This window comes from Neopsephotus bourkii, unplaced genomic scaffold, assembly GCF_033783945.1.
Source record: "Neopsephotus bourkii isolate Nb327-2 ecotype Australia unplaced genomic scaffold, CSIRO-AGI_Nbou_v1 NB_1574, whole genome shotgun sequence".
NCBI classification, from domain to species: Eukaryota; Metazoa; Chordata; class Aves; order Psittaciformes; family Psittacidae; genus Neopsephotus; species Neopsephotus bourkii.
The window spans coordinates 4494149-4507499 of record NW_026902050.1 but is presented as its reverse complement, the minus strand read 5'-3'; the positions used below and the strand labels follow the sequence as shown (position 1 = coordinate 4507499).

General features: G+C 41.7%; 1 protein-coding gene across 2 annotated transcripts in view; it reads left to right on the top strand.

Annotated features, from left to right (window-relative positions):
* VEPH1 (ventricular zone expressed PH domain containing 1) overlaps positions 1–13351 on the top strand; it is an 81479-nt gene that overhangs the window by 22143 nt on the left and 45985 nt on the right. For both annotated transcript variants that reach the window (XM_061371615.1, XM_061371614.1), the window contains exons 5-6: positions 1005–1214; positions 10802–11022. In XM_061371615.1, coding sequence (XP_061227599.1) covers positions 1005–1214; positions 10802–11022 — 431 coding nt within the window. The remainder of the gene's footprint in view (positions 1–1004; positions 1215–10801; positions 11023–13351) is intronic.

The following is a 13351-nucleotide window of genomic DNA, read 5'->3' as shown; positions in this document are numbered from 1 at the left end:
ATCTAGATAGCCAAGGAAGCTTTATTGTAATACACAGTCCCAGAGGAAACATAGCTCCTTTCAGAAGTGAGGGACTTGTCAGCTGGAGGGGTCTGGGGTGTAACTCTGGCAATTGCAGGGCTCCATACTGAAGCTGACGCATCTGAAGTAGTTTTGTAGTCTAACTATTATTATCATTTATTACTACTAACAATTTATTCAGCCACCCACCTGAGGTATTTTGCCTGAGTGATAGGTATCAACTTGCTAAAACTGATCATCCTCAAAAAAATGATGGAAGAATGGATCAGTTTATGCCCCATTTCTGTGTTGCAACATCTTTTACACAGATGCAATAGTTTCACTGAATCACAGAAGCATTAGTGTACGTATGTGTTTAACTGAAAAATAATTATTCAATAGATAGTTGTACATACTGCATCCTGTTTGTGAGACAATTTTAAAGACTTGAAAATTGTGTTGTTACAAGGAAGGACAACTGGCCTACAGCATTTTTTGTATACAATGAGGACCTTTCCTCAAATTTTTACCCCTGTTCCAGCTATTAACCTTGTCACGTTTAGTTTCCAGTGGAGACCAAAAATTTCAGCTAGTGCTTTAATTTTCTGTATCACTGGGGAAGGCCAAGTCTCACATTGTTTTAATCAATGAAGTATAGGTTTGGCCCACAGCAAGGGAAATATTTGGGGAGGTTAGTTTTTGTTTTGTTTGGGCTTTTTTTCATGTTTTTTTTAGTCTTTATTAACAATAGGGTATTTCCTTACTTATATATGCATAACTGCAATATTTCAAGGCTACAGTTACCCTTATTCCATATGTTGAGCTGAACTTCGATTGACCTCAGCAATAGCTCTGTGCAAAGGTCAGCAAGGGTGGAAAACTGTTTTACTAAATCAAAGTCTAGTGTTTATTTTTACCACTGATGTACAGTACTTCTTTTGGTTATATGTGTTCACAGCTACAAAATATGTTCACAACTTGTTTCTCTCTGATTCTTTTAATAGGTGCTGAAAGAGTGTATACCATTTCTATTTGGGCACTTGAGAGACCTTAACCATAGTGACATTATTCTAAACATACTTACAGAAATATCCAACTATGAGCCAACAGCCTTATCCGCTTTTCTTCCAATGCTGAAAGAAATTGGTGAGAGTTTTCCATGTCTGATTGGGCAAACAGCAAAGATCTTTGGAGCTGTTGGACATATTGATGAGGTAAGGTCAAAACCAAAAGAAGTTGAGTAGTTTTGGATTGGATTGTTTGGGGTGGTTTGTGTGTGGCTTTTTGTTTGGCTGTTTTTTTCTTCTCTATCATATATTCTCCTATACATTGAAGTATTCCTTTCTTCACGAGTAACCTACCAGAACATATTATTGATCATAAGACCATGAAAGGTTTAGACTGCAGTACTATCAGTATGGCTAGGAGAGCAGGTAGCACAAAAATCCAGTGTGGTATTTATTATAACTAAGACTGTCCTTCTGCCTTCTAACCAAGGAACAATCAGGTAGGGCTGATATAGGGTTAAAGGGGCTCTGCAGAAACGGGCTTTAGATTAATGGGAAAGAAAGAAACTTTGTAAAGAATGTAACGAGCATGAAAAAAAGACTACTTAAACTCTCATAACTGTAAAGATAAGTATCTAAATTATTATTATTATTATTTACTGTGTATTTCTGCATGTGTATGTTCTGTTTATATGAACTTTATTTTTATGGAATGGTTAAACCTCCCATTTGATAAAAGCACATGATTGTCATTATTCCAGGGGCTTAGCTAAGCTAGGTTGCAGTGTTACCTACATTTGAAATTAAAGACAGAGAAAAGAAAAAAAAAGTATTTTGCACACCCTTTCTATGATACCTCATTTTGGATGCATCGAACCTTCAGAAATGTTGTAATTGTGCAGTGAAATATGAACTTCCTTGTATAGTGTAATCCAGATATTTTGGCTTTGTAGCCACAGTTAATTGGATACTTCTGACAAAAGTCTTTATAATGAAAACAGTCAGTGGTAATGCAGGGCTTAAGCTTTGTCACAGGAAAATCTTGGTTTGAGATGTAACCCAATGCAAACGTGATACCTAAAATGGATTTATAGTGACTAACTCCTAAAGAATTATGGGAATTTCATGGCAGTGTAATGAATTTGCACTAAAGTTAGTAGCTTTGCACTTTAGTCATAGCTGTGTGGTCTGGATGCAGGAGCTATGTTCACCCAATCCTGGTGCCATGAACAGACCCAAACACACTGTGCATGCAGAAACCACCAGGCAGCTCTCAGGTCCCAGAGCTCTCTGTCCTCCCCATAATACCAGCCCTGACGAGCAGCCCAAAGAGCCCTGTGTACCCAGCAGCAAGGGATGCTACTCATTGTCATGGTTTAAGCCCAGGCAGTAACTCAGAACCACACAGCCACTCACTCACTCCCCGCCTTCTTCTCCCCCTGATCCTGAAGGGATGAGGAGAAGAATCAAAAAATGTAATTCCCACAGGTTGAGATAAGAACAGCTCAGTAACTAAGGTATAACACAAATCACTACTGCTACCACCAATAATAATAATGAAAAGGGAAATAACAAGGGAAGAGAATATAAAACTAAAAGGGGAAAAGGGAAACAATAAACACAAGTGATGCACAATACAATTGCTCACCATCTGCTGACCAATATGCAGCCTGACCTGAGCAGTGATCTCGGCCTTCCAGATAACTCCCCCCAGTTTATATACTGGGCATGACGTGCTGTGGTATTGAATACCCCTTTGGCTAGTTTGGATCAGGTGTCCTGTCTCTGCTCCCTCCTGGCTTCTTGTGCCCCTCCTCACTGGCAGAGTGTGAGACTGAAAAGACCTTGGTTGGGGCAAGCATTACTTAGCAACAACTAAAACATTGGTGTGTTACCAGCGTTTTTCTCAGACTAAGGGGAAAGCCACAGCACTGCACAAGCTATGAAGAAGGAGAAAAATGACTGTTACAGCTGAACCCAGGACACTCATAAAGATCTGATATTAGTCGTGTCCTGCTGGGACTGGGAAATGCCTTAGACCCCAACAAGACCTGTCTTACCCTCCTGCTTTCCCGAGCTCTTAAAAATACAGCCTGGAGGAGATTACCACCATGAGCTTGTAAACTGCCTGATTGCTCAAGACCTTGGGTATCCTGAGAACACTAAACTCCTTAAACTTATTTATGGCACATCATGGTCTTTAATGAGATTTTATTTTCATTCCCAGGTATGAGCTTATGTGCCTTTCACCACTGTTACTAGACATTTTCCTTCCACCTCAAATCATGGTTCTCTAAAGGCAAAAAAAATATTCTGCTAAACTTAAAGAGTTTCTGTTAAGTAATTCAAATGTTTATGGGTATGGCAAAACTCAATTATATAGCAGAAAATGAATGGTATGCAATGAATCTAACCAATTGCTGAAGTGTGGCACTGGTGCCTGCCATACAGTAACCTGGATAATTTATTTCAGCAAAGAGCTGAATCCCACAGTTTCCGTGTCCTTTCAGTGATCCTTGAGGCAAAATTTGCACTAAGTCAACTGGAGTTTGTCAGCAAAAAGGCTGTTGGTTTTGCATTTCTGAATCAGACTTTTTGGTTGTCCTCCCTTTGACTCCGCTGGAGGCCAGTTTGGAGGGAGGAGGGGGGAAAAGTAGCATCATTTTGCTCTGCAGGGGAAAATCCTTCATATATTCATCTTCTGCCTTTAGGTTGACAGTTCATCTATTTACTTGTTTAGATATAGATAATAATGTGCTCTCATCAATGACAGTGGTCATTGGAGAATCTCCAGAGAGGCTTTTGCCTCCAGAAAGTAGTTTCTCTTGGCCCCTAACCAAAGTTAGTCTTTTAAATCTCGGAGTGGATATTATTGGAGGGGGCAAGCTCTGTGCCCCTGTACAGCAGCTTGCCAGCAGCTGTCATGCATTCAGGAAACAGCTTTGCTCAACGATGAAGGATCAGCTATGCAATTTGAAGCATATTTTCAACACACTGGAGGGAAGGGACCTTGACACGTTTAAGAGATGGGCCAACACAAACCTCATGTAGTCCAACAAAGCAAAGCGCAAGATTCTGCACCTGGGTTGGGGCAATCCCAGGCACAGCTACAAGTTGGGCAAAGAAGAGCTTTGTGGAGAAGGACTTGGGGGTGCTAGTCGATGAGAAAACGAACATGAGCCAGCTTCAGTGTGCGCTTGCAGCCCAGAAAGCCAACCGTATCTTGGGCTGCATCAAAAGGAGCGTGACCAGCAGGTCGAAGGAGGTGATCCTGCCCCCCCCCACTCTGCTCTCGTGAGACCTCACCTGGAGTATTGTGTGCAGTTCTGGTGTCCTCAGCATAAAAGGGACATGGAACTGTTGGAACAAGTCCAGAGGAGGGCCATGAGGATGATCAGGGGACTGGAGCTCCTCCCGTATGAAGATAGGCTGAGAAAGTTGTGGCTGTTCACCTGGAGAAGAGAAGGCTGCATGGAGACCTCATAGCAGCCTTCCAGTATCTGAAGGGGGCCTATAGGGATGCTGGGGAGGGACTGTTCATTAGGGACTGTAGTGATAGGACAAGGGGTAATGGGTTTAAACTTAAACAGGAGAGGTTTAAGTTAGATCTAAGGAAGAAATTCCTTACTGTGAGAGTGGTGAAGCATTGACACAGTTGACTAAGGAAGTTGTGAATCCTCTACCCCTTGCAGTGTTCAAGCCTGGATTGGACAGGGCTTCGACCTGCCTTTGTCCTTCTAGTGGAAGGTGTCCCTGGTCATGGCAGGGGAGCCTGATGGGAGGCAGGAAGCAGCTGTGTGGGGCAAGAGCAGAGGGTTGGAGCCGCTCCTCTGCTCTCCTGTTCACTGGCACAGATGGATGTCATGCAAGTCTTATTTCACTTATTGCAATAAGGGAAATCTCTTTCTCTGTTAGCACTTAGTTTTGAGCATGTATTGGTTGGGCAATGGGTGTCTGATCGTTGTGGATGCAGCACGGGAAGGCACTGTACTTGCTGTTTCTACTGATCTTGAGCTTTATACTAATTTAAAACAAAATTTATCTTGTAAGAATCAAAACCAATTTGGTTTGGCTTTGTAAATCTTATTTCTGTTGCAAGGGGATGGGGAGGAGAAGCCAAAATCCCATTGGAGTCTGTGAGCCAAATGATGTTTGCTGTTCTCTCCTTGTTTAATTCCATCACCCAAGCAAAATATACTTTTACAAGGACTGCAGGTGACCATATTTAATTCTGCATTTACCACTTAAGAGTCAATGTCTAGAAGCTTTACAGCTTATAACTAGCTAATCCTCAAATGAGCACAGCTGGGATCAGAACTTAAGGATTTAATTCGGATTCTGTATTTTAGTGTGTCGAACCAGCTCTTCCCAGGCTCTTCTCAGGAGCCTCTGAGGTTCCTTTTCTGCTGTGTTTTGCTACTTCAAAGGGACTGGATTTATTTTGCTTTTGTTGTTACTGTTTTATATCAATACCAAGACTAAGCAAAGACCCAACTGGACATGCATTCCATATCTTGTGGAAATTATGGACTACAGTAATGTTTACAAAGAAATTATTTGCAGAACATTTTCTCCTTATATTCTTTAACTGTTGTTTTGTGCAGATACACACACAGCTATTGCCACACGCACAGCCTGGGCAAGCCTGCATTGCATAATTAAGTTTCGATCTCTCATGTAAGTGTCGAGTAACTGGCATTGTCCTGTGTCGTATCTTATTTTTCTAAGAAGCTGCAAGCTGCTGACTTAGCATCTGACTGCATTCCAGCCTGCTCTGCTGCCACAAGCACTGCGTGTGTGTGGAGATGGCATGCTTTTCATTTGTTTATGGTAGGTTCAGTTTTAGTGACATCCAGGAGACCTTTCACTCAATACCAAAAGCAACACGTAAAGGTTGGCAGAGCCGAACTTTCCATGAATATCTCCTTTCCATTTTGCTGTATAATTCTGAATTATGAAAGATCTGCCCTGATTGAAATGTCTAATGATTACCAGTGCTCCAGTGGCTGGATTTTGTTTCTGCAATCACGTTTGAACTCTATCAGCCCATGAGACTATTGACATCTGTGTCAGGCTGGCACAGCTCTGTCACTGGACACAGATTACATACCCTGTGGAACATCACCACTGAACCTTCTCTGGAGGTTCTCCCCTGTTTCTTGTCCTGTCTCCTTTGTTCTGGGCAGAGGAGCCAGAACAGCCAGAACAGCAGAAAGAGGCTGTGCCTCAAGCTGGGGAGTACATTTTGGTGAGAAAACAAAGACAAGCTTTCCAGGTGAGGAGAGGCCCAAGCACAGTATAGAGGAGCTTTGGGGTAGCCTGATGAGGAGGAGGTCTCAGGCACTGCCTGCAGTCTGTTGGTGCCCCAGCACTGCCTGCGAGGAGTCGGGCAGCCACCTCTGCCAGCACAACTGCTCTTTGCTGGAAGACCTGGTGTCTCCTGCCTTTCCTTGGCAGGAGAACAGTGTGTCTGTGTTGCTGGTGTTCTCCCAGGGTTTGGATGTGCTTCCTGCACTGCCACGCTGCCAGTTCAGTAATTGCCTCTGGTATAAATGGTACAGAAAGAACCTTAAAATATGCTTGGGTGATGGCTGGGTGTTGCATGCTGGAGCCAAGGCGAGTCACTGTTTTGGGTGCAAAAGTTATGATAGAATTGCTGGGGGGGGGAGGGGGGGTGTGTTAAAGTTTCCCATTTTCTCCTTATGGAATGCTTGTGTTTCATGGGGCTTTTGCCTCTCTGTGCTGTGGGATCTGCTTTGCTGCCCCACATCACCTGGATGTTTTCACATAGCAAGTTCTCCCTTCACAGACATTATAACTGATGATCTTTCCCTCACCTTCTATTTGTGAGTTTTGTCTCTTTGCCCCAAGAATTTTTATTTCATTTTATTTTATTTAGTCCAGGACAACTTGAGTGCTTTGTGGCCTGAATTTTTGTGGTGGAGGGGATATGAGGAGCTATTAGTGGGATGTTCATTGGTCCACAGTTGCCTGAGGTTGCATCAGACCATATGTGGTGACTGAAGGGTCCTTGTGGATCTTGTGTATTTAGTAACACAGTGGATCTCCCATAGTCCTCCTTTTCACTTGTAAAGGTTTTGTTTGCTTTACTCTGGTGGTTCCTTGTGCAGAATTTGCCCCCACCCTCTTGTGAGCCAAGAGAAGACAGGTCGTGTCTGGATGCTCCCATGCAGATCAGCCTTCTTGAAAGGAGAAAAAATACCATTGGATTTCTCTGATGCAGGGGGCATCACTCACTGCAATGCAGACAATCAGCCTATGGTAAAATAACCAGGAAAACATCTGGCATCATAAAAGCTGGACAGATCTTAAAGGCTCAGTATATAACAATGACTGCACCCACAAGAAAGAATTAAAATAGTGCTCTGATCCGCAAGCGTAACTGCAAAGTTATAAGTGTTAGTGCACCCAGTATTTAGATCAGGTCCAAGTAGAATCATGCAAGCAGCAAAATGGTCCCTGTAGACCACTGCTGATGGTGGTGTCTCACAGCCCACCATGGCAATGCCTTCCTGAAAACCTCCCTTGTCACTTCTCCCCCTCTTCGTTTTCCTGCACTGGAGCCATGTTATAGATATGCTGTTAGATCCTCCTTAGACACGAACCAGCATCCCCTTCCCGGTCAAGCAAAACAAGTGGGAAAAGGATCGACAATGGTAGTGTTGCGATTTTGTTTACTGGTATTTTGACCCTTTATGGTACAGAATGCAAATATGAGCAGAAAACCCTTTCTGCTTGCTTCTAGAAACAACCTCTTACGCTTTCCCTGAACTGCTCTTTCCACCTTGGCAGTTCAGACAGACCCCTGGAGAGATGAGAGGTTTGGCTGAAAAGAGATCCTTTTATTTAAAGGTTGCCCTCCTGTTTACACACGCCACTTCTGTTGATGTTAGTGACAGTCTCATGGGTGAAGTTGAAATCAGACCTTGTCCCTTAACCATAAATTTGTGCAAAGCAAAACACCATCTTGGGGCATAGGTCAATGGAACATTTTAATAGTTGGGTTTGGGTTTTTTTTTTTTGCCATCACTTATGTTTGAACCAACTGGAAATTGGAATTACCCCTGAAAGCCTTGTGATCTCTTTTGTAGTCTTCTGAGCCTGATTTTAAGATAAAGCAAAATACTTTGCCACACCTCATTGCCTGTGGTTTAGATCTTCACCTGCTCACAGATACAATGTCATAACATGCAAGGGATGCTTATAAAAAATACATGAATGCATAAAATAAGCATTGTTAAAATAACAATGGGTTATGCACATCCAAAGAGGCTGCCTGAAAATTTTTGGATAAAAACTGGCAGAGATAATGACTGCTTTCATGTTGAATTATTTTGCTGCAATTTTGTTTTTTTGTAACAGTTACACATTATATTACTCAGTAGTTTATTGTTCTTTTACTTCACTCCAGGCGAAGCATTTTAGCGTGGCTGGAGTCCAGCTGGATCAAAGTGACATGAAAATGGTCAAAACTTCTCTTCCAGTTAGTCTGCTGCACAGTTTGTTTAGGAAACAAAAATGTGTTTTAAATGTTAATTGAGCCTGTGTTTATCTCTTGGAGGGAGGATCATCTTCCAAATAAACTAGTGAATATGTACCAAAAAGTCAACCTCTTAAGCCATTGAGAAAAAAAGGCTCATTCCATCACACCACCCCAGCCCATGTGAGGATGTGGCTGCAGTTTTTCCTCATATGGCTGAAGGGAAGCAATTTGTCTGATACACTTTTCTCATTTATCTCTGTCACGCCACGGTGTAGCAGATCCTTTTTTGTTTGAAATAAGGTGACTTTTTCTTCAAAAATGTCTGTCTTGTGATGCTCAGGCCATGTTCTGCCAAAATCCCCCATGTATTTTATAGCCCAGCTGTATTTAGAATCAAACTTTGAGCAATTTTTTCTCTCCCATTATGAGGTCCCAGAAGAGAAGAGGTAATAATGCTATTGCCCCGCAGTGTTTGAAGTACATGTATGGCACACAACTTCCTCTCCTTTTCTGCTAATATTCTGGGAAGAAGATAATTTTTTATTTTTGCTTTTGCTTGCATTTCAGCACAAGCTCTCAAAGCAAAATATTTCCCCATTTCTGTACCAAGTGGATTTTGCTGAGCAGAGACATACCAAGTTACCCCAGTGGAAGATCTGATATGAGCTCCTAAGTTAATTGCTGCTTTCCCTGCTGCTTTTCCCACTTAGACATTTTTAGGACTTTGGGACCTGATACACTTATAACAGAAGAATCCTAACGCATTTCTTCACCTTTGGGATTTCTGGTTTAGTTTGTGAATTTGTACACGTACATACAGAAATAGTTGGAACTGGAATTGTGTGCCTTTGCCAAGCAGAGATGATAAAGTGTCTATGCTAGAAAATCCTTGCATATTTAATATTATTATCTGAAATAGCCCCTTTAATCCTAATTTGTGGGGGATGCAGTCTCGCTGATAAATTGGCAAGATCACATCCTCCTGAAAAACTGACTAACAAAACTTCAGCTACAGAGGGCATATCAGACTTCAGTGCATTGGCAGTGATAGATACAACTTGCCAGACAGCACCTTATCGCATGTGATAAGATCTTAAAACAAAATCTCATTTTAAATGTCTCTTTGTTGCAGTGTTAGTCACAGGTCTAATCTGAGTGTTTCTCTTAAATGAATTGCTAAGAAAGGAGAGAAACCATGTGATTTATGAGGTATTTTTACTTCTCGCCATTAGTGCAAAGAGATTCTGATAGTCCCCAGGCTCCTGTCCACTGCATCTCACTCCTCTGCTGATGCTGTGCCGGAGGTGTCCTGCTCTGTCTGTGCAGCACTGGTGACAACAGGCTTTTAGATGACATTGCTAAACATAGCAAATCAGCAACATCCAAGAGCTCCAGAAAGGAAGCCATGATTGGGAAATGTTTTATGGTCTGGGAAATAAATATTCATTCCTTGCAAGATTATTTGTAACAACTAGTGGCATATGCAGAATTCACTGCAATTGTCTGATGCCCCTTGATTATTTGCAGTTATGGAGTGGAGAGTAACATAGGAAAAGCAAAAATCTGGACATTAGCCCATTAATACAGTGGGGCTGTAATGAAGATACAAAACTGCAGCTGGCTGTGGGTCATGCAATGCCACAAACTAGCACAGACCTCAGCTGCGGGGTCCATTGAGCCTGCATGTTTTAACATGTTTGTGTCTCTGCTAATACTTGTGTAAGCTCAATGTGCAACAGGTTGGGTACAGACACGAGCAAAAAGACCCTCAGGAAGATGATCCTGTGAACTTGAGCAGTGGGCATGAGTGCGTGGCCCCTTACAAGAGAGTTTGCCTGCCACAAACAGCAAGGAATAAAGCAGAAAAAGGGCACAGAAACTGGGTATAGGAAGGTAAAGTAGCTTGGCCAGACTCATAAGGCTTATCAAAGGAAAAAGGGAAGCTAGGTCCACTGCTGGTGCTGTGATCACTGGCCCAGGCTGATCAACCATGCTAGAGCAACACAGGCTCCTTCAAAAACGCTTTATGGACTCTGACTCTAAGTCTGAAGGGGAGACAAGGTGTACTAAAGTTAGGCTGGGTTAAGTAATACCAAGAGGAATAAACGTAATGTCAACGGTACACAAAAATAAACTGTGTTTGATGCAGTTGCCTTTTTGTTATTTGTCATGGGGTAGCCACTATTCCCCAGTGACATTTTAATCAACAGCGTGCATGCAAATGTCCCGTGCACAAACAAACAATGAATTAATTTGTTTAAAATTGTTCTTCTCTTCTTACATTTTCTAGGAGCGAGCCAGAATATGCTTGATGTATTTGGTGAACCAGCTGGCCAACATGGAGCACTCATTTCACCATATTCTTTTGCTGGAAATTAAGAGTCTTACTGACACTTTCTCAAGCATCTTGGGCACCCAGAGCAGAGATATCTACCGCATGAGCAACAGTTTCACAGCCATAGCCAAGCTCCTCGTCCGACAGCTAGAGAATGATAACACATCTGGAGCCAGGTAAAGCTTGTTTTTGTATGATAAAGCTACAGCCATCTCCATGACTGTGTGAGACAACGTACATTTATATTAAATATACTCAAGTTGCAGTGAATGATCAGCTGAAAGTAACAAGTACTGCAGTTCCTGTAAGTCACTACATTGCCATTTTCATATTGATCTTGATATCCATCTTGTACCATTCCAGTATATACTCACTTAGCCTTTGGATTGTGTTATTTATAGGGTCAGGTAAGCATGCAAAGTAGTTTACCAACACCTTATGGGCAACATCCCTAACCTGAGGCGTGAATTTCAAATGCAGGCATAAGGATAATTGATACTGAAGTAGAATTCTGTAATTAAAGGGTGGCAGTAAGAGCTGTGGGTGCATGGCAGACACCAGTTTTGCGCTGCCAGGCAGAATGGCCGCCAATCATACACCAGAAATTGCGTCATTTGGCACTGAAGAATAAAGAAGCTGTTCAAGTTTTAGTGCTTAAAGCATAGGAAGAAAGCTATGTCTCAGATAAGTAGACTAAGGCAATCTAGAATTCTTCAGTTAAAAATAAATCGGTGAAGTCAGGCTACACAGTTATCATTGGGTTTATTCTAGAAGATAGCCGCTGACGCTGATGAGAACAATGACTGGCATAGCTGCCTTGTAAAGGTTTGCTAAAAAAGGTCTGAAAAAAATTCTCAAACTTGCATGAAAAGTTGTTTTGTTCACTCAGCTTCTTTTAAACGTGCCTCAGCCTCTTTTAAATGTGCATCCTAAAGTTAAAGCATTTGGAGTGTCGCTGCGTTTGTCAGTAAAAGCACAAGTGTTATTTAAATATATGGTAGCAGTCGCTTTTAATTAGGGAAGGACTTATAATTAACATTGTGTATACTGAAGTAGGTCAAGAGGGCACAAAGGAATAGTAATTCTTTGAAAAAATTTAACACAGATGTCAGAAAACTCATAACCATGAGGGATAGCCTTGGAGACAGACTTGTAGAGCTGGAGCCAAAACATTGAGGTCATTCAAGAAACAATTAATTGGTATCCTGGAGAGAGTTAAAAATGAAAAAAGGAGAGGAGCCCTGATATAGCTCCTCATTTTACAAGCCTGTAAGAAAACTTCACCTGGTGGCTGTAATCTCAGCTGAAATCAAGCCCTCAGCACTCGTTTATATAAAGCTTCATTGGAGATAGTGAAAAAAATGAAGTGGAGATAGTAAAATGAGCATGCAATGACATACTTTTCCAGACTAGTCAAGTTCAACTGGGACAGATGTCACTTAGTAAATGGGACCAGAAGGATGTCATGTCTTCTGGGAACCACAGTGAAGCAGGACAGGAATTGAGGCTTCAGTAATAAAGTATAATAATTATTCACAGAGCCCATTGTGGTCCCTTGATTTACAATAGAAAAATTATTTGTTAAAATGTTATGATATTTCTATTCCTTATTATCTCATGTGCTTACCATTTATCTCTAGAGCTGATAAAAAACAGTAAAAAGCAAGAAAAGGTTTAATTAAAATGTTGTTGTGTTTGCCTGTTCCTCTCTAAAATTCCCCTTTGTTAAGGACTGACTTTACTGAGGAGTAGAAGCTTCTTTATCTGTGTGAGTGTGGTTACAGATGCAAAATACTGTTTGATTGGAGTCTTGGTGGGGAGAAGGGAGATAATTATATTTTTCAGTGGACTTTTCAGAAGAAATCCTTATTTTCCCTCAGGAGAAAAATTCTACTGCTTCTACTGAGCATGAAAGGAAAATGCTTTGGTTGTTTGCTTGTTTAAGTTATATTTGCTTCCACATGGCAAGTTTGAACACAGCCATGTATATAAGTGAGTGAAAATGTACTGCCTTCTTTGGAGTCTAAGAATTGCCATGGAGTCCAGGGACCAAACTCTGGAGGGTACAAAGTAGGGGCAGAACATAAAAATGCATCCACCTTATCCCAGGGCTGCAGTGGGGCTGCTCAGAGGCTATTCTGGTTTAAGGAAGGACATTCCTCTTTCCTTTTTGTTTTGGTTTTATTGGGTTTTAACATTTCTGTGGATAAATTGCTGCTATTATGAAATCAGACAGTCCCTGTGATGCAGCTGTGCTTGCCATGAGGAGGCTGTGAGTGTAACCAGAAGTGTTGGGAAGGAAAACCTGTTCCTGATGCTCTTCTGGGTAAGGACCAGTGTCTCAGGACATCTGCTGCAGCAGGGTCTGCCTTGCATGCAGCTGTCTCGAGCCAGTGGCAGGGCCTGGACCCTTTCAAACAAACCTTTCTGAAATGATTTCTTATTCTCCATCTGCTGCTTGATATTTTAATAATTTTTTTTAATTGTAATTTTATCCCCCATCAA